General features: G+C 39.4%; 1 protein-coding gene across 1 annotated transcript in view; it reads right to left on the bottom strand.

Moving 5' to 3' along the window:
* The window catches only part of lama2 (laminin, alpha 2), a 226,331-nt gene that overhangs the window by 46,842 nt on the left and 156,636 nt on the right, over positions 1-22,853 (bottom strand). The window contains 9 exon segments of the mRNA XM_085133739.1: positions 3,818-3,929; positions 5,846-5,944; positions 7,634-7,776; positions 10,939-11,132; positions 11,776-11,862; positions 12,034-12,158; positions 20,562-20,714; positions 22,403-22,520; positions 22,691-22,809. Of these exon segments, the coding sequence (XP_084989865.1) occupies positions 3,818-3,929; positions 5,846-5,944; positions 7,634-7,776; positions 10,939-11,132; positions 11,776-11,862; positions 12,034-12,158; positions 20,562-20,714; positions 22,403-22,520; positions 22,691-22,809 (1,150 nt within the window).

Here is a 22,853-nt window from a genome sequence, read left to right as displayed (position 1 = left end):
ATGGAGCTTTTATCAGCAGATAAAGTTTAGGTGGTTGCCATGGAGCTGCAGTGTTTTTAGTTTTTCTGTTAAAGGGTTGTGTCTTCTGTCCATACTAAAACACCTTTTTCCAGCCAGCATAAATACAAGTAATAAAAAAATACTCAGAATAGGGGGAAAAAAACAGTTTTGTGACAGCAAAGTTTATCTAAAAATGAGAGTTCAAAAACAAGTCAGTGGAGACTGTTTGAAATTGGCAGCTTTTTCTAATGCCAAAGATGCACTGGGTTAAAAAAATATCTTGGTGATGGCACACTGCACTGAATTGTGTCACTGATGTTTACTTGTTAAATGTGAAAAAAGGGGAGTAGCTTTTCTTTCTTCGCAGTTCATCCTACACTGGACCTGAGTCCACCCGCTGTCTGCAACAAACTGTTTAACCTAGTGCCCAAATAGCCAGTTCACTGCTGGCTGTCCCTTGTAAACAGAGGCTTTACAAATAGGCTGATTTTCCCACAGCCAGAGCCATGTGCCAGGGATAACCACATCAGGGATATAATCTCAGTGACATACACAACCAAGAGTACAAACGATTGTTCGAAACTGTTCATTTGGGATACTTCAAAGTCTTTATAGGGATAACTTGCACATAAACTAACTTCATTATTCGAAACTTTGTCCATTTTATTTAGATTCCACCACTGCAACACACTACCAGAGAAAAAGTGTAGTAGTTCGCTTTAAGGCTAAACAACAGGGACTAAATGTGGTGTTAGCTGTAATAGTAGGTAAAGAAGAGCATGAAGGGTTCTAGTACAACCAAAGTGTCGAGCAAAAAAGCACTTTTGGCTAAACAAAAGCTCAAATGCTACACACTCAATTCTTGTCCACTCCCACACGGAAGACTGCTAATAGCTTGGAATCCCCAAACAAAGCAGTGAAACCTCTTTTATACTTGATTTATCATCTGTTGTGTTTATTTTGTGTTGAGTCAAAGGAGAAAACTAATCACAAGCTGGTCACGAAGCCACTGTTGACAGAGCTGAAGGAGGAGATGCAGCAGCTGCACCAGCAAAAAAAAAGAAAAAAAAAAAAAAAAAAAGGACACTGGAGCTGAATTGAGTGACCTGCTAGTTACATATGCAGAGTATATATTTGTGTGTGTGCGTGTGTGTGTGTGTGTGTGTGTGGGCGCATGTGTGCGTAAGAGAGAGCCAAAGAAAGAAGCAATCTGCCTGAAGTCGTCACTGCTGGAGGAAACCATCTGGAAAAAACGGCAAAGTTCTGAGAGAATCTTTTACACCAGCATCCCGCTTTTGGACAGTACGTATCCCTAAATCTGTGGCTACATGGATAATATATGATTCGTGGTTAAACAAAGACACCACATGAAAAACTCAAACAAACAAACAAATAATAGTGCAGAAATACCTTTAAGTTGTGAAAATATTTTGGTTCTAATTAACTGAAAATTAATTTAAAGGTGCGGCAAGCCAATATTATTCTATTAACAGTGAATCAAAGCAGCAGGGTTGTTTGAATTCTTAAACCTACAAAGATTTCCTTCCGAGCTACAAGCTTGTTGTTCTAATTTTCTGAAATGCGACATTACCGTTCTGATTCACTGCTCTCTTGCCTCTTATCAAGACACAGCAAAAATGCTGTATTGTTTTATTATTTATTGTTTTTTCCTTTAAACGCCACTCTGCAGTACATACTTAGCACCACAGCAACGAGCTGGTGAACAGGAGCTGAACATTTACCATGAAAAAAATATATTTAAAAAAAAGCCAATGTGGAAACAAATCTTTAAAAAAATAATTGAAGCATGAATCTGTGATGGCATGACCAATGCTGCTCAAGCTACCATTTGTGATTGAACAAGTACAGTACTTCCCCCCCCCAAGCTTCTAGATTACCATGACCTGGATGACTGCGAACCCACACAGATAAGTACAGTATTGTGCAAAGATGTTGATCCATTCTTCTCGGGAGGAAGAGTAACTTCTTTTTGGATATTGGCTGCTTTTCACTTATTTTCAGTCCTTTCCTTGTAGCAGACAATTTTAAGAAGAATGTTTTTTCTTCCTTTTTTGTATGTTAAGGCCCTAAACACTGAACTATGAATCATTCAAGTGTAAAAAACAACTAGTTTGAAATTGTATCGTTAGGCAATGCCAATATGTTGCTTGCTTGGCAGTCTGAGATATGCCAAGCAAACAAGAGATAATCCAAAGAAGAAGTGGCAGACCTAAAGAACTACCTACAGCAGATTAACAGCATGTAAGAGATTCATCTGGCCCCTCAGTTTATCCATGTACTGTTCAATAAAGCCTCATCAGAAACCATCTCAGTGGAAGAAGCAATTTTTAAGTAAGAGGTGTGCATTATTGCACAAGAAGCAGACATTGCAAGAAGGCATTGTCAAAATGTATAAAGAAATGTATACATGGAGTCAGGAAGCAGGTACAACAGTGAGTGCCTACAGCCATCTATAAAACATAGTGGAGGATCTATCATTGTTTGGGGCTACATTGCAAACAGTGGTGTTGGGTAACTTGTCAAAACTGGGTATTATGAACAATTATGAACACAGAACAATGCCATCAGATTTTGATCCATCGGGCAATTCCATTTGGAAAAAGCGTCTGATTTAAAACTGCTTCATTTTTCAGCATAACCATGACCCCAAGCACACTGCTAGGGCAATAAAAGCATACACAATGCACCACCATCAGTCATTGACATGGCCTACAACGACCACGGGCCTCAGCATTTTTTAAACAAAGAAGAGCTTTGAATGTCCTTCAAGAAGCCTGGAGAACTATTCCTGAGGACTAAAAGCAATTCTAAGAAAACCTGGCTAAGAGAGTTCAGGCTGTGCTGAAGAATAAAGGTGCTCATACCAAATATAAATTTTGTAGTGCATTAAGCTTGTTAGAATGGTACAAACTGTTTTTACCTTGTACAGTCTATTTCACTATAATTATGTGGTCACATTTCAATAAATCACTGCACATATTTCCCATTTTCCTAGTAAAAGAAAGGCTGGCTCAAGATTTTTGTGTAGCACTGTAGTTCATGTGCACATGAGCTAGATTGCGCTTTAGAAGCCTCTTTTGCCACATGATGCTACTCTTCAAGGTATTGGAAGAGTTGCTTGCCAACTAACTACAAAAAGAACAAAGCCAACTGAGTTGTTGCACCCAATTATCTTGGTAGGTGCTCTCTTTATCACCGTGGTTAGCGATGCTGCAGCCTGCTGGATCTGTCTTTATTGGTCAGGCAACACTTTACTCCGGCAGCTGGCACAGAGCACTGGCAGCTGGCCCATCAGCGACTGTGTTTGAGCTACGTTTTCCATTAGTGATCTTACAAGGGGGTACTAAGATGTTTTGTTTGTCTCACTTTGAAAATGTCACACTTTCAAAGAATAATGATCGAATAGAACGAATACAAGCTGTTTACTCCGAGTAAATGCTGAAATGAGTCTTGGTTGTAATGACACTGCTCTTATCACAGTAATTATTTTATGTGCAATTCAACTCCAGTGTCATTCTGAAGATGCTGCATCTTTATTTAAATGGAGTTTTTAATGTGTTCTGTCATGATAATTATTCATTTCATTATGTTTTTATACTCTTCTGTCCCACTCTCCTGAAATGTAATAACCCAAATTTCCCATTGGGATCTGTTACGTGTAATATTCTCTAATTTAATGAAATGTGCTCTAATGACAGATGAAACTAGTGAGACAATAGACAGATAAATCCTGAAATCCCAGTTGGCAGGATATAGAGGAAGCTAATAGGGGAGAGGTGCTTCTCATTTCTGCTACCTTTAGCTCCGAGCAGTGTGTCCCTGATGAACTGCTCCAGGTCCTCGGCTCGTTTATGAATCCTGTCAGCATCATCCTCAACCTGCTCTCCATCAGCAGACACCTTAGTGGCCTATACACAAAGACATATACATTATAAAATAATGAACAACTGCTGAATAAGTGAACGTATCGACTTCTATGGAGTGGAAAAAAGAAGGATGAGATCTTCAACGTAAAGGACGATGAAAGCAATACATAAGCACTATTGATAATACTGTGCAAACACATATAAGGATAAATGAATTACTGACATGAAATGATAACAAAATATCAGACATTAACATGTTCACGAAGGACCAGGAAAACAAGAGACGGATGAATTTTTGACAGACATGAAAACAGTTCCATATACACTCAATTTAGCAAACATGTACACGCACACACTGACAGAAAGAAAGTGTAGGTAATTACTGTTGTGATTTGACAAGACCATGCTATATCATTTTAGGTGGTTTGTGTGAGAGTATGTGTGTATGTGCGATGGGGTGTGGGGGATAGTATTGCTGTCAACAAATGTCAAGGCCTCAGCCCCTAAAAGGCTGCAGCTTGACAGCACGAATGTGAGTGTTATTTTTCTCCATTTGGTATTTTTAGGTCCCCTCCACTCAAAAAGTGTTTTTTTCCTTCTGTGTTGGTAAACTACTCTTACAGACAACTTTGACTCTCAAAATGGTAAAAAATGAGTGCGTATTAGACAAAGAGTTTGTAGAATACTTCATTATTTATGTGGTATATAAAACTTTAGGGTGTTAACTTTTCATCTTAATTAACTTTATGCATGGACTGATTCTCAAACAAGTAGCGCAGCCCTGAACTTTCATTCTGTGGCATCACAGAATAATAGATGGAATAAACTAGACTGGATTTATATATCACTCTATGGGCTTTCACACACATTCAAAGAGCACTTTAATCTGTGCGCTTAAGACCTGTATCTACCCCGCATTCACACCAAGTTTAGAATCATCAATTAATCTATCTTTGGAAAGTGGGAGGAAGCTGGAGTACCTGAAGAAAACCTACGCAGGCTCAGGGAGAACATGAGTAGGTGTCAGGTGTCCTCCATCCTGCAAAACCCTCGACTAAACCAAACTGTCTGAAACAGAGTGTTTCCAGCTGTATATTCCATGTGAGATATGAAAACTTTGGAACTCTCTGGAGTTCATGTGTGACAACCACTTTATTTTATTAATATCCAACCACTTAGCTACTCATCCGCGCCCAGCTGAGCGATATAACTGGCCAAAAGAAGCAACACAGAGCTCCAGAGGGTGGGAAAGCTTTTCATGACATCAGGTTTGCTTTGAAAAACAAACCATTAAAGTGAAACTGCCATGATAAAGTGCTTAAAATGCCTTTTAAGACATTTTTGACCAACTGGCACAAGTTATTCTGCACTTCATCTTCATTATTTTTGCATACTATGGGAGATACCACTAAAAAGAAACATGTTGTGTAAAAATCTGCTTTAAAAATTAGTAAAATGCTCAAAATATGCTTCTTTGACCCTCAATAATACTGGTATATGTTAGCATTTAAAATCTAGATTATCTCGACAAAGAATGGAACAAAAGGCAAACAACATACAAAGAAGAGCTTTGAATCTCATTCAAGAAGCCTGGAGAACTATTCCTGAAAGAAAGTTCAAGAAAGCTTGCGTAAGAGAAGACTTTTAGGATTGTACAAACTCGATTTTTACCTTACATCCTTTATCTGTATTTATGATTGCATGTTTCAGTGGATGGCAGCACTTAATTCCCAGTGTCTCAGTACTATATATCTATATTTTGACATCCCAGACAGCAAAAACTGTTACACACAATGTGCACATCTGTTGCTTTAAACTATGATCTCAGTGCCTGTCACAATGTGTATTTGCTCTCCAGCTGCACACAAAAAAAGAGTGAAACAAGGATAAAGACAGGACGAAGGCAGACAACGATGGAGACAAAATTTGAGTCAAAAGAAAAACTCAAAGGTTTTTACCCTGCTGTGTAGCTGGTCCATCTCTGTAACCAGCGATCCCAGGTTGGAGTCAGCCAGTTGCAGTAATCTCTCTGGAGCTTTCTGAGGCGACAACATGTGCTGCAAGAGAGAAACAGAGAGATGAAGGAATTATGGAGAGAAATGTCTGACACATTTTGGCCCTGGGCTAGGCTTTTGAACTGTCTGGCTTTGTGCCGTAGAGCTAAAAAGAAAAGAATAAACAAGTGCATGCAAAAGGCAAGGAAGACATAAATAATTCAATTGTAAACACATTTGATAAACATATTTAAATTGTCTCAAAGTGCAGTGTGTATTAGCAATATAAATGTGGCAACTTTATGGAATTGTAATTAAGTACTTGGAAAAATTTGAAAAACTCACTAAGGAGTGTTAATGCAGGATAATCCTCTACCTACAGAACATCTTAAGTGAGCTAAAGTGAGTGTCTCAATGTACGACCATATATTTGATTACACAGCACTTTAAAATGCTTCCTACTTGGTTTATTTTTTACAATAAACCAAGTAGAAGTTATAGTACATATTTTCTTTTGTAAAACCTTCAAAGCAGAAAACATTTCCATCCATTCATCCAGCCATCTTTGTATCCTTCTATACTGCTTGTCCAACTTAGGAGGCTATTTATGGGGTGGGGGTGGGGGGTGGGGGGGTTGCCGCCTATTAGTTTAAAAAGTGTAAAAAAGTGGGGTGCGCCCTGGACATGACACCAGTCTATCACAGGGCTGAAACACAAAAGTACATATTTCCCTGTGGTGTGTGTAGGACTCACTGTGACTTGATAATTGTACCAGTGGTCTTTAGACCTCAAGGGGAAGTAATGAGCCCACTAGAGACTGACACATCATAGTGAGGCCAAAAAAAAAAAAGTTAGACTAGAAAAAGAAGGCACCATTTGAATGGTTCACAAAGAGAAGCAGTTGAAGTATCATAACATGTCATGCACATGTTACTCAGTAGATTCATTAGATAAGTTTACCATGTTGTAGTAGTGTTAGAATGCATAATGAGAATCAGTATGCCCTACATAGAGCAGTCAAGTAACGCCTCATAAAAAGTAGTATGCAACCAATGGTCACAACCATTGGTAACATTAGATACCAGCATCTACTGTTCTAATAAAAATTGTAAAAGAGTAAAAAGAGAAATGCATCATAACAAAAGGAATAACAGGCTAAGGAGGACAGCGAAGCAAAGTGAGTTACAATAATCAAGTCGGGCGGAATTTAAAGGGAGTATTAAAAGTCTCAAATTACTGGGTGCAAGGCAAGGCACCGATTAAAATGTTCCTTAGATGAAAGAAACAAGATTTGGATCTTAGAGCCTCACAAAACAAAACAAAACAAAAAACGATGCAAAGGTTCTCAGTAGAATATTTGATATTGTTGGCAGGGGGGCTGGTGTAATGACTGACCTCACTGGAGAAAATTTCATGTCCTAACACAAGAATCTCACACAAGTTTTTCCAGAATTCAAATGGAGGAAATTTGAAGGCATCAGATTGGTAATGGCAGTGAAGCATTCACTGAGGTAGGAGAGGCTACTGAAGTTGCTTGGCTTAATAGAAAAGTATAGCTGTTTATCATGAGCACAGCCATGACAGAAGTTCCTAACCTATAGTGAAAAAAAGGTCAACAACACCAAGCTTTGAACCTTGAGGGATGCCACATATAGGTGGTCAAAGTAAGTCAAAGTAATGAAACCACTTGTAGTTATGACATGGGTTAAATAAAAGTAAATTCCAACTACTCTCACACATTTTTTTTCTTACCTTGAGCTCCTCTGTCATGTTCTCAAATCGGTACAACACCTTATAAGGTGGTGGAAGGGGTGTCGTCAAAGTGACCTCATTGATGATGCGTAACAGGCGGTCCATATCGCTGATCAACAAACCAGAGCACTCATCATCGCAGGCTGGAGAAACAAGTAAAGACACACAGTTAGATGTAAGGCAGTGAGTCATGAGGGCAGCTAAAACCACAAACAGTCATTAAGGGTTTGTGTCTGTGTGTGAGCTGACATGTTAACTTTTCGAGAAAGTTTGAGTTTTGAGTGCATTTTTACAAGTGAATGTGTGTTTATATGAGCGAGCTCAGAAACACATCAATAAGGGACTGTGGTGACTGCTTGTGTTTTTCTGTTTAAGTGGCTCTGGCATCAGAAAGACAGGGCTGGTGATGCATGAAATTCAGTGCGCAGGGGCAAAAGTGCCTACTACAAGTACACACTGCAGGCTAAAAACACACAAACAGACACCCACACACACAAATATGCACGGCGCACACCAGGGAATTCACTAAGACACACACACATTCTTCTATATCGCGTGTGTATGAATTTCTTTGCCTTCTGCAGCCTGAGGCTGATTTATTACACAAATTAAAATTTCTGACAAGGGAAATCAAAGAAAAATAAAATAAAATAAAAACAGTTTCTACTCTATCAATCTCTGACAAAACAGCAAAACACAAATAAACCCATGCGTTCATGCAGTTTAATGCATACACACAAACCCACACATATATGCGCACACAGTGTACTGTATGCAGACTACATTGTGTATGTGGGAGTAAATAGCTGCTTGTCAAATCAAAGCTATTCAAGAAGCTCACTGATGAAGGATTGCATTCACTAACTTCAGCACTGAGGGAAAACATTTTGTACCACATAGATGGAGCTTGTAAGCAGTATGTTCGAGTCTGCTGATAGTGGATTTTAATAATGACACACAATATTATTGTACATGTGTTAGTCACTATACAACGGCAGTTGTTTTATCACTGCAAACATTTCCAGTGTGCCATTGAAATGATATATATATTTACACCAAGCAAGTGTAATATTATAGTGTAAATGTTTTCTATTGAAGTGTGATAATTATAGCGAACTTCTATTGGTGGCTGTAGCTCAGGTGGCAGAGCAGGTCAGACACTAATCAGAAGGTCAGTGGTTCGATCCCAGGCTGCCTCCTGGCTGCATGCCAAATATAACCCCATATTTGCCTACTGGTGGTGGTCAGAGGGCCCGGTGGCGCCTGTGTCCGGCAGCCTCGCCTCTGTCAGTGCGCCCCAGGGCAGCTGTGGCTACAATGTAGCTTGCCATCGCCAGTGTGTGAATGACTGAATGTAGTGTAAAGCGCTTTGGGGTCCTTAAGGACTAGAAAAGCGCTATACAAATGCAGGCCATTTACCATTTTTATCATCTATTGATATAGTAAATTATATGAGATTATAAGAGTTGTAAGGTTTCAAAACACCACTGAATTTAAAGGTGTGGCACTAAGCAAGTTCACAGAAACAACAGCGCAAATGTCCCCACCTGTGTCTTTAAAAAAAAAACAACTTTATATACACAGACAGAAGAAAAAAGATGGACATTGAAGTTTGATTATAACATGAAAGTTATACTAATCACCAAATTTATGGCCAAAATAAGCAATTTTCTAATGACTTTACAGTCAAGTATTTTTAAGTTTGAAAAGTATTATTTCAGGGTGGGACTAAAACCAAAATTAATCTGTATATCTCTCAGTTTCCCTCATGTGATGTCTGGATCCATAAAAACAGGACAGTGATGGTCAAAATGTTCCACCCACCAACGGTTTCCATCTTCTGAATACTCAGTGATCAATATATTGTGTTCCCAATTATTTTGCATCAGACTGATAAGTCCAAAGTCAGTTTGTCTAAATTAAACTTACAATACTTAAAATATTTGTCAGTTTTTGACAATGGGAAAATTAATTGAATTATTTAATTTAATAGGGAAGCCCATTGCAGTCACATTGTAATTCAGTTTAATCTCATTTAGAAATAAGCTATATCCTGACTTATTACATAGCTATAATGCTATCCACTTGTTAAGATCAAACACTAGCCATTCTGTTGGTCAGGCTTTGAATGTCATGTAGTGATGTGGATCTTGGTTTTAAAGTTTATATAAAATGCCCAGCAAGTTTCTTTTCCATTATTAAGCAGATATAGTCTTTAGTTATAACCGTACACCATGATACTGTATAGTTTATTCTCAATTTTCTTCCTGAATTTCTTCTTCTTTGGGTACATTTACTAATGTAACCATTACAAAATCTATTGACATTAAGGGGCAATTCTTAGCAAACAGCATTATACAGCAAATTTAGGAGCTGCATGCATTTCCACTACTTCTGACTCCAAAAGTGCTCAGTGGCATTGGACAGAATGGGAGAAAGGCCAGATAACAGAAAAAAATGCAGAGTGCAATCACTCTTCAACAAGTGAACAGCAGTGTGATCACTCCATTCTCTGTAAACCATCAGGACTTGGGATTATAGCCTGGACGTAGAGGCGAGAGGTTTGGTGTCAGGGAGCATTGCGACACACGCACTGCCAATTTATGAACGCACGCTTTGTGTCTGAACACAAAGACCTGAGCAAGCAATTTCCTCACTGACCTGACAGCAGCAATTTCACATCACCCTCTGTCTTACTACCCTTTCTTCTGTGCTCTCACTTGCACACATAGACTTCCTTCTAGACATGCTAATGGCACCAAATTGGCCCTGCCATTATGGTCATATTAAGTTTAAATTAGCTCCAAATGACATTGAAATTATTTTCTAAATGACTTGAATCTGACTTCTGCCACAATCTCCTGTCTCCCATGGCAACTGGAGAAAGGAGCTCTGACTGTTCATTTGCATTTCATTGCCAAAATAAAGTAAAAATCACAACATCAGGTGACAATGAAGGGAGGTGAGCCACCAGAGGGATGGGAACAGAAGAACAGAGAAGAAAGAGACAGAGAGCATGTCTGTGGGGTTCATGAAGCATGACACCCCATGCTGATACAATGGGTTACTTCCACCACTGGTGGAAACTTTCACTGCAGACTAATCTTTATAATAAAATCTCTATCTCTATAAAAACTTCAATTTAAAGGTAAGTGCATAAAAATTCCAGCCACATTATTTCTTCATTTTTTCATGTTTTACACTAGACCACTCCGAACAAAAACACAGTAAAAGATGAAGGAAAAAAAATGAAACGATGAAGAAAACAAAAGAATGAGTAACTAAAAGCTGTGTGTTAGTCTTACAGATGATCCCAGATGGTCCACACACATGCCTATCCATGCACTGGTCACACGTCATCCCAGATGCCCCAACCCTGCAACGGCATTGGCCCGTGACAGGGTCACATGGTCCGGGCAACGCACCCCACAAGGAACACTTACACTCCTCACAGTGGCCACCTGGTATCCTTGGGTTACCATGGTAACCAGTGGCACACCTAAACAGGTGAGAGAGAGAGAGAGTATTCAAATCTAACCAAATTTTAACATATGTTCACCCTACACTGTAAAGAGATATCACAAATTATTTCACCAGCAAAATACTCACGGTGGGATCCCAAGGTCTGAGATGTTTTCATGTAAACCTCAAGTGCATGTCATTACAGCAGAATTTAGGCATAGCACATACGAGGATATTCTAAATATTCAAATTTTGCTCATTGTAAATATAATTGTAATTGTAAAAAAATTGTCTTAAAAATAAAATTAACTTCTATATAAAAGTGCATCTTGACAGCACATTTATATAGTTCTATAAGGCCATAGGTTTATCTAAATAAACAGGAAGATCTCAAATGAGTGCACACATCAGTGCAAACAACTGGCAATGCATTTCCAGGTTTGGCTGGTATGAAGTTGAAGATTGGCTCTTTGGGGATGGGCATGGGACAACTGCCACTACCTTCTTTCCATATAATGTCTCTCTTAAAACTATCACTGGTCGACTAAGACTTTTGGATTCCACTTTACATCAACTCGTATTCCCTGTATTGGTCTTTGAATTTAATTATCCATGCAGTCCACATTAAAAGCCGATGATTTCCAAACTTCTATGCTTGTTAATTTCTCTGTATGTCTGACCTCTCACAGTGTTTGCCCTCATATCCTTCAGGACAGGCGGTGCAGCGGTAGTCATCAAACCCCTCTGCTACACAGGTGGGACTGAAACTGGATATGAAAAGAGATTTTTCACAGACATTCCAAAAAAAATGGTAAAACATTTGGAGCATACAGTCTATTTATATTACAGAGGAGAGAGGACAGAAAAGATAAAATGTGCATAAAATGATAGATTAATATTGTTTAAAGTTTGTAGTCATAGGTTGCAAGAAATTTTACTTATTCTGTGGGTTGGTAAGGGGGCAGGCGCAGGGTTTGCAGTCATCAGGAGAACCTCGGACCACGCCGTAGAATCCCGGTGCACAGCGTTCACACCGATCACCCTCTGTGTTGTCTTGACAATTCTACCAACACAAATGCGCACACATAAAAATAATACTATGCATGTATGCGAAGGCACTCTATTTACCTTTAGTCATTCTCCAACTCCCCCATGACTCTAACCTACTCCAATATGTGGGTGCAAAAATGTCCATCATCCACCACCCAGAAATTCCTGGTGTGTGCTGGGATGGGAAATAAATACAGAATGTCACACTGAGCATAATGAAGGCAACTTTAAGATGGTGACACACACACACACACACACACACACACACACACACACACACACACACACACACACACACACACACACACACACACACACACAAAGAAGAAAACTCAAGTTTCCTCTCCAGAAAGCTTTTCATCTCTAGAATCAACAGATTTTCTAATTAAATTAACAAAAATTAACCTACACTCCCATTTGGACATTATTTTTGGAAATCACCCCTGGCACGATAAAAAGAAAGACACCAAATTTGCTTGAGCAACATGATAAAACATTTTTTGGAATCACTTGCAGGCATTTGTGGGCTAATGGGAATCTATTCAAGTGCATGTAGACTTAAAAAAAATCTACTGTGTTTCAGATGCTTGAATGAAGAAGAAATCTGTATATCTCTTAAGCTGTGTACAGTCTCCCATGTTTTTCAAGTTGACAATGAATAATTGAAAAGATGACAGACTGGGTCACCTGTCATTACCTCCTTCATTACTGACAAAACAACACTGAAGAGGCTTGTTTTTTGGTGAGTGAGATAATTATCCTGGCACCACTGTTCGAGTTTCATCAATACCAGCTGTCACTTCAGTTTTTGGTGCTAACAACAGCCTTTTCGAACACTTTTGTGCTTAGCTTTGAGGTGGACACTTTAGAGACTCTCAGTGAAATGTTTGACAACATGTTGACAGATGGGTCATTTCACTTTAAATCTCTTCAATGTCAAGAACCGGCCGTCTCTTTGATTTGCTTTTTTCTAGAGGGAAAGATGAACACAATCCCTTTTATTTATCAGTAAATTATCCCAGCCTAAGGATATTTATCCTGGAGCTGGCTGGAGCCTATTCCAGCTATCTTAGGGCCCTAAAACAGCTGGGACATGCCCACCCCCCCACCCGCAACCCTAAAAAGGGTCATCGGAAGGGAATGGATGGATGAATTAATTATTAATTGAGAAACTTACTATTTTAACATACGTATACACTCACCAGCCACTTTGTCAGGTATGCCTGTTCAACTGGGCATAAATGCTAAGATTTAATCAGCCAATCACATAGCATCAACTCAATGCAACTCGGTATGTAGACATGGTCAAAATGACCTGGTAAGTCTAAACTGAGATTCAGAATGGGGAAGAAAGACGAATTAAGTAACTTTGAAATTACGTTGGTTGCTGGTTTTGATGCGCTTTGATGGTCCAAGTATTTTAGAAACTCCTGGGGCTTACACCTGTCTGAAAACAGAAAATTTCCAGTGATCAGCAGTTCTCTGGATGAAAATGCCTTGTTGATGTCAGAGGACAGTGGCCAGGCTGCTTCAAGGTCATAGGAAGCAACCAGAACTTAAATCACCACTCATTCAATCAAAAGTTTGCAGAAGAGCATCTCTGAAGGCACAACACATTGAGACTTAAAGTAAAAGGGTTAAGGAAATACAGATTTCTGGGTGCCACACTAATGTAACATTTAGACGTTAGGATCAGAATTTGGCATAAACAACACGAAAGCATGAATCCACCCTGCTTCATGTCAGCAGTTCTGACTGATGGTTTTGATATGTTGGCATAGCTGGACTGGCCATCCCAGTGGGCTGATGGTGATTTTTCATTTTTATGGGCCGATGGGGGTTTTTTCTTCGGTTTTTTTTCGTAACGGTATAAACACTGAAAGGTGGTGGATTGGCCAGATGCTGGGAGATGTGTAAAAATAACTCAGTTGTTTGGTGGTGGCTATTGCGGAGCTTCCACAGATTCAGTAACATTAGCAAGTGGTGGAGGCCAGCAGATACAACACGCTGGCAGGTGGATGACAGAAAGGCAGAAGGAGCAGAGACCTGAGGCGGTGAACTGAACTTCAGGTAAGAAGTTATGACCTGCAGTCTGTCTGGGTCAGATATAAACCAAGTTTAGGTGGAGTTTATTTTCGTTATGCTGACTTTTTACAGTCAGTTACAATAACTCGTACTGCGTACCAGCTAGCATGACGGAGTTTATATACAGCTGGGCGGGTGCTAGGATATTATTGATGTTGAACTTGTTTTATCTTATTTTATTTATAAGGGTAGTTATTAGAGTTACCAACCCTCCCATAAAAAACGGAATCGTCTGGTATTCAGAGAAAATATTGCGCGTTTAGTATTGAGGTGAAAAGGAACCCAGTTTGTCCCAGACTTCAGCTACAATGAAAAAGACACAAAGCTGGAGTTATTCTGTGTCTTTGCTGCACAGCTGCCTCTTCTTCTCTCATTCTCTCCCCTCTCTCTCCTGTTTCTACTTCAATCATGAAACTGATCACTGATTAGCTGATCGGCTTTTCTCTCTTGTTTGTTTATCGCCCACTTTGCGCCAGAAAGAAGAAACCAGCAGATGTCGCACTAAACAACAGCAGCCCATTTAAGCTTGATCAGCTGTTGTTAGAATTTATTTAATATAATACCGCGGAAGCACTAGCTGGTAGTCGGGCCGTACGCGTGTCTTAGAGCAGTTGAACATAATCCACAAAGTCCACTTGTAGTTGAAAAACAAACAGGCAAACGTTTATTTCCACAGTCTTGAAATACAGTGATCCGTTTGAATGTTCCTCTACACTGCAAACACGGTAAGAAAACTGTCTTACTCCACAGCTAGTTAAAGCCCCGTTACTCCACACTGCCAGTCGTGAACGCTCCCCCCGTGCACAGTTACCGTGTATTAAAGGAACAGTACGTAAAAATTAAATAAGGCAAGAAAAAACAATTTAATTGTAAATCTTATGCTAAACAAATTATAAAGTAAAAACTGAAATTCCCCATTATCTTACACTTATCCTTTTCCAAAATGATTCAAATTATTAACAAATATACACTCTGTGCAATCTGAGTAAACTAAGAGATGATTAGACCTTTATCTTATACATAATATTAATTTCTAGTATCAGCTGAGGTTTGCAGGAGCCACAGCTGTAAAAGCTGCTGGTCATGATATCGGTTTGGTTATCTGGTGAGAGGGAAACATGGAGATGAAACCAGGAGATGTCCTTACTGAATCATCAGAGCTGAACAGGTGATGGAGAAACAGGTTTACCTTTTAGGTGACATAAATGACTTGAAGGGAAGTTATGAATTGTTTCTGAGAAATAACACCAGGATCCTTTTCTAAGTAGCTGACAGCTGGTAACTGTGCAGGGGCGGGTCTAGCAAAGTTTTGCCAGGGGGGCCAGGTAGGGCATTAACAGGGAAAGGAGGGCACAAAGAAATACTTTCTTATTCTCATTTAAAATGTTTCGCTTTTAACAAATAATTATCTGAATCTTACAACAAACTTTTTCATCTGATGTAAAATGTATAGAAATCCATTATTGTACATAGTCATTTTTTTTAGGGTCCCATCGTAATTTCTTCAGAAGTAGCTATGATGCCAGTATTTTCCCACATTTTCTAGATTCTGTACCAGTACTGTGTGTAAAATGCCATCAAAAAGTCAATTAAGTTTTATTCTTTCTCACCCGTCTTTCTATCTCCTTTCACTTTTGAAAGGTTGCCATGTTAGAAAAAATATTTTGCCCTGCCATGCTGTTTATTGATGTGGCAAATGAATGGTTTATGAAAATATATCTAAATCTGTCATCAGTAATCAGTAATGATCATGTCTCACCTCTAGTCTTCTGTCTTAATTTCAGGTTTTCACCATGTGTTGTAGATAGTTCAGGAGGTTCAACTCGACCAAGCAGTCTACTTTCGGGTACTGTTTAGAATACCAGAATAGGGAGGATGGTGTAGGTTTAAGTTTATTAGACTGATACATATGTACCAACAAGACAGTGTACATCACTGTGACAACAGCGTTTGTTTTCATTCAAAGGCTTTATGGTTTTTCCTATAATACCTGGTGGGCCGGTCTCTAGTCAAAATGCCTGGGCCGATTTTTTGTCCCAGTCCAGCCCTGTGTGTTGGTCTGCTATGTTCTGATAACATGCCATGTCACAAATGAGGTCACTGTACTCACAAGACCTCCACAGTCACCATATCTCAGTCCAGTAGATTAAGATCTGGGATGGGGTGGAATGGGAGATTTGTATCATGGATGTGTAGCTGACAAATCTGCAGCAACTGCAAGGTGATGTTGCAGTAAGGATTAAAATCTCAGAAAAATATTGAATGTCTGAGTCAAAGAATTAAGAGCGTTCTGAAGGGAAAAGAGGTCTCGCCCAGTACTAGCAAGTTGTAACTAATAGAAGTGTACAGTGAGTGTTGATTGCTCTGAATCTCTGTGGGAAATCATTACTCGCTTCTTTTCACCACCTACAGTTGCTGAGCCAGTACAAGCTATTGCACTGGTGAGCTTTTATCTAAGACAGACCATTTCTGAAAAGACATATAGTTGGTCACACATAATAATGCACGGTTTTTGGTCTCAGTCCCATTCCTGCATGATGAGGTGCTGTGAGACCAAGAGCAACCAGCTACAGTAGCTGTTAGCCAACAGGTGCGATCTCACGCGTCACAGACTTTAATAAGCTTCCTTCTTCAAGAGCATCTGAAATACTAATTTTCCTCGCAGGATTTCACTCTTGCTGTTGTTCAGATAGCCTCATGGGTACAACAACACACAGAGATCTAAATATATCTAAAATATTTTCATATCCACAGATGTTTCTGTTTATTTTGTAGTTTATTTTTAGCTATGCTTGTTATAAAAGTCTCATACACCCACACATGCACACACACGGACACAGTGTGTATTCCTTCTTGTATTCTGGTACATCTCATGACAAAAATATGCCATGATTTTTATATAGAGTAAATCTGTACAATATGTGCAGACTGTAGATACTTAGAACACACAACAAAATACCCCCTATTCCACCTCCACCCTCAAACACTCACTGTGAGCTCAATCATTCTAACGCACACAATTTAAATGGCAATACATATTGTACACAAACACGCACCTCTCTCTTTCATATCCCCAGGGTCCTGTCCTATGTGTTCGAATTGTTTGTTATAAATAGGAACTTTAATCAGTACAACAGGAAGTCGCCTCTTAACGAGGCAAGTCATTTCCATTAACTTCCTGTGTTCCTCGTTACCTCTAATTACCACAGAAACAAACTCGTTTAGCATTTTCAATTTAGCCCGCTCGGTTAGAAAATGCTAATGATGCTGCTGTTATGGAGAGCAAGATAGAAATGGGCAAGGAAAAAAACGTCTGGAAGGCAGAGAGGAAGAGGGTGTGTGGTAGTAAAAAAAAGAAAGAAAGAGAAAAACAAATTGGTAAAACCAAGGAGGTGTTAAGGAGGATTGGGGAAAACGTAAAATGAGAAAACTAGAAACAAAAGACGGGCAAGAAGATGACAGAAGACAACAGAGGAATACATATATAACTAGGGAAAGGAGAACAGGAATTTAGGGGATGTGAATGAGGTGAAAAAAGATAAATTGGAGGAGTGGCAGAAGGAGGAACAACACAAGGAATGCAGAAGAAAGGCAGAGATGAAAGTCATGGAAGAAAATGGAGAAACTGACAGAAATTAGACAGTAAAAGAAACTGAAAGTGGCAAAAAAGTCAGTACATAACCACACACTTAGGGTTTAAAGTTGCAATATTATGCTGAGCAAGGACAGAATTTGTATAATTACCATTATTATCCATGAATTTATGGTGAATGTTTAGGACTTGTGGTTTAAATCCATATTTGGAAGGGAATTATTGTTCCTTTAAGAATGAAAGCAGTACAATTTTCCTTTAAAATGACAGTGGGCAACAAATACATTGATGCATTACAAGCTAAACAAATTGGAATGAAAACACTGTTTTAGCTGACTCTTTCAGTTGTCCTGTTTGTATGTCCTTAAGCATGTCAAGCAAACTTTTCGGAACAAAAATTGAGCTGCACTGGACTCAAACCTGAGGCATAAACATGCTCTGGGATGACAGCCAGCTGCCACGAACAGTTGCAAGTAAGATGCAAAAGGGTATACAAGGCTCCATGAGAATTCAACCACCCCCATTTGTTTGGAAAGCTGTTGATATTACATTTAACATTCTACCATTCAAGTACGATTCATTTTTACATTAACTTCATCGCTTTACTCAAACATACTTTTAGTAGTGATAAACGGAGAGTTAGAGTACTCGGTGTAGTGCACAATATTTACAGTATCACCCAGATTGCACCAAAATGTATTTTAACTTAATGAGACTAATAGTTACTAATAGTACATAAATCACTTTCACAGAAAAGTGGCCAAGGTGCTAATTCTGACATGATGCCAACACATTAAGGTGCCATTAGATTAACAGAAATGGAGAACATGTAAGAAATTAAGTAAGAAGTTGTAACTTCAACAAACAAACAATTCTCTGAGTATAACCTGTCAAAGCAGGCAACTGGGAGAAGAGTATCAAAACACTAACGCTGTTTAGGTCAAATGGTTTGTCTGTGTGCACACGTTTCCTGTCACCTCAGTGTGGTAGATAACTTACATTAAAATCTGAAAGTGAAAGAAAAGGTTTTGGATTTTTATGAGCAAATTTGCAGAAATTCTGGGAATTTCTGACTACATGATGAACAAAAATGTGTACTGTTATGTATCCGAGTAAAAAATACTGAAATTAACTAAATAAGGTTTAAAAAACTATTTAGTTTCACACTGAGGGCATGCATATGAGCGTGTGTATTTTCGCAGAATATGAGGACTGATCGGTCCAGCAACACACTATGCAGTTCCCTAATCTAACATAAATACAACACAGTTTGAGGAACTAAACCATCCATCCATCCATCCATTTGCTTCCGCTTATCCTTTTCAGGGTCGCGGGGGGCGCTGGAGCCTATCCCAGCTGTCATAGGGCGAGTGGCAGGGTACACCCTGGACAGGTCGCCAGTCTGTCGCAGGGCAAACACATAGAGACAGACAACCATTCGCACTCACATTCCTCACACATTCACACCTAGTGGCAATTTGGATTATCCAATTAACCTATCCCCACAAGCTGCATGTCTTTGGACAGTGGGAGGAAGCTGGAGTACCCGGAGGGTACCCACGCAAACACGGGGAGAACATGCAAACTCCACACAGAAAGTCCCCGGCCTGATGGTGGAACCGAACTCAGGACCTTCTTGCTGTGCGGCAACAGTGCTAAGCACCGTGCCACCGTGCTGAAACCTACTAAACCCTTTTAAATAAATATTGAACATCTATTTACAGCAAGCCATTGATAATATGTTAACTAACATAAACCTATAATTTTATCAATACTGCCCAAGATGATGTTATAAATCTCCTTTGATGACTCACGCTAGATTAAAAATACAACAGCGACTTCCTTACGACTCACAAAAATCAGTGTCTGGTGATGGTACTGAATTTTTTCCCCACTGGAAACTGATTGCAAGTAGCTGTGGAGACCACTTTCGAATGCAAGGATTGCACAGGTCACTCGATGGTACCCAACCTGTCTCCAAATGATCATGGTCTTACTCAGACTGCAACTTGAGAAAGGGTTTTTTAATGTAGACAGACTGCCAACAGGTTACAGTCGAAGCCAGTATGCACCGATGAGTTTAACTCGTCTGCAACACATCTCTTTGTAATAGGATTTATTTTGTCATTTTGCAGCTAAATCGCAGTCCTGCACCAACTATGTCACTGTATGTGGAGGAATTTTTGAAAATTTTGCACAGTTAATCAGAAACACATGCAATGCAATTCGTATATTCAATCACAAAGAGACAGGAGTCTGACTCTGTCTTATGCCCTTAGATTGCTAAAGTCAGTCTGATAGCAACTGACCACTCGCAGACCTGGTTTCTATCATTGAATCAACCATTTCAAAGGCAACAAGATTGTATGTTTATTACACAATAACTTTGTCTCCAACCACTGTTTTCTGTCAGACAGCCATAGCATTATATACAGTAACTACTTGTAACTAATAGCCCTTGCTTTAAAAAATTATTCAGACATAACTTTGGGTGAGATCCAGAGAAGAGGAAATTACATAAAATATGAGAAAGCTGGAGGTCGTTAATTATTGCAGGGCTAATTACAGTACCAGACATCCTTTCCAACACACACCTACACACCTATATGGCACCCTCATCCACCTCTTTCCTCCAGAAACTGCTCAGCATATGGCTCTAGGATGGTCTCCAGCAGTAGAATGCCCACACGCACACACACACACACACACACACACACACACACACACACACACAGTTACCTGGCATATGGATGTCTCAGGGTCACAAGAGGAGGAGTGCCCACTGCACTGACACTGAACACAGCTGCCCATGCCTGTAGCCGTGGGCACTCTGGACGCTGGAGCAGATGCCAGGAAACCACTGCGAAGACGGTAGAATCCTGCAGCACACTCCTGCACGGAGAGATAATGGGAGCAAAGATTTAAATCAGAGACAAAGATTAAAAATAGAAATAGACTTTTACAGGTTTGATGGAGCGTGCGTTCCCACGGTAACATCAAACTGTGCCTGGCACTGGAACACACTCACATAATAATCCCCAATCATTACTTCTCTGGGCAGTTGTTGACCGCTCTCTATTTTTTTCTGCACACACAAAGGTGTCTCCCTTCAGTAACTTTTGAACACCGGCACACACGCTCATGTACCTGCCAAATGCACACACACACACACACACACACACACACACAAAACTGCATCCATTCATACACACACATCCAGACACACACAAGCAAGGTAACTCTCTCTTCCTCTCTCTCCTGCTCAGTAATAATTAATGGAGTCCATTTAAAGAGCCATCTGTTCCCTGTGCTAGCACTAAACGCCTGTTTAAAAATACTTTATTAACAACGTCGGCAGCTACAAATAGAAATGGCCATCTGTCAGCTAAGCCCTCAACAACCTGAACATTTTAAGTTTAGATGCCATTTTTAATAGTATCTGTAACTTTTAAGTTATTTTTTTCCAGAAAATATGTGCTCTGAACAACTAATAAAATCCAACAAAGTGAAACAAAAGTTGAAGAACACAGTTAAAAGTTTGCCAGAAGACCTTGTATACCTTTAAGATTAACACAATAATGCCTAAACGACTTTCGGGCACTGCTGCCTAGCAGAATTAGCCAGAACTGTCGTGTCAGTGTATCATAAGCTGTGTCTTCAAAATCCTCATTAGACTAAAGATTGAGTCACAGCTATAAGATTTCTGTGGCTTAAGCAAAGGAGCTGGATGCAGCTGGAAGTCATTTACTTGGACAAAATCGCAACTGAGTGGAGGAGATGCTCAGTGAGGCTTAATCCTGACTAACCAAAGTAAAAGAATAAAAAACAGAATAGAAAAACAGGAGGGTCTGAAAGACACCGACAGGCTTAAAATGCTGAACTAAATGTAAATTAGAAAGTTTTGAGATAGTACTGAAAGCCATGTCTGTGCGCCCATTTTTTCCCCTTATTCTTTCTCATTGTGAGAGAAGCAGGAGAAAAATAATTCTTCCGAGCTCTGAAGGAAGCAGCCAGTTCAGCTCACTCTGTGATTAATGTTGAACTTTTATTAATTTAAACAGTTTTTCTTGTGATTTTTTTGTAAGAATCTCACACTATCGCACTTTTTTTTTTTGTCTTTTTTCATTCGTTTTAATGTTGCATGCTTTTTCTCAGCTGCACTCAATTAATTTCAACACACAACTCATATTGGGTTACAGGACCCAGCTAAAAAATGTGGCATCCCCAGGCAGAAGCAAAAAAAAAAGAACAATCTAATATCTCCGCTCATCTGTCCAAAGGACATTGTTCCATAAGTCTTTTGGTTTGTTCAGATACTTTGCAAACCATGCTGCCTCATTTTAGAGAGATGTCCTCAAGTCTTTTCTATATGAGATAGTCTCCAAGTTTCACCCGTTTTTAAATTTTAAATGATTAATTAAAAAAAAACAAACAGTTACTTGCAAATACTATGGAGCACTATACCCACCATCTGTAAGCTGTATATATTTACTGAGCTTCTTTAACAAGACCTTTGCAGATATTTGGTTTTCAGATGTGTGGTGTCATGTGTGAATGCAGGTATTTAATTGTGTCCCCACCTCACAGGAAAGTCCAGAGTATCCAATTGGACAATCACACTTCTCTATCTGGTGGGCTTTCTCGCTTTCTTTGGTTGGTCTGCCCTCCTCGGCCACTGTCAGACTGATCTCTGAAATACTGGGAGAAAAAAACAAAATCAAGAATCTTTGAATTTATTAGTTTAATGAACAAAACTCTAAAAAAGTAAAGTAAAAAAATAGATTTTAAAAAATTGCATTACTATTGTCCCAATGTGTGGAGATGCAGGATTAAGTTGTTCTGTGTGTGTGTGTGTGTGTGTGTTTTACCGGCTTTGTCTCATCAAGTTGCCGTGTGATGCCTTAATTAAGATGTAGTCCACGTAGAACAAAATGTCCATAAAGTCCTCTCGAGTCATAGTCCGACCATCTGCAAATTTCCAATCATGCTGCACGCACGCACACACACACAGACACACACGCGCGCGAGCGC

The sequence above is a fragment of the Neolamprologus multifasciatus genome, chromosome 15 (assembly GCF_963576455.1).
Source record: "Neolamprologus multifasciatus chromosome 15, fNeoMul1.2, whole genome shotgun sequence".
NCBI classification, from domain to species: Eukaryota; Metazoa; Chordata; class Actinopteri; order Cichliformes; family Cichlidae; genus Neolamprologus; species Neolamprologus multifasciatus.
The sequence above is the reverse complement of the archived record's forward strand: the minus strand, read 5'-3'. Positions and strand labels throughout refer to the sequence as shown.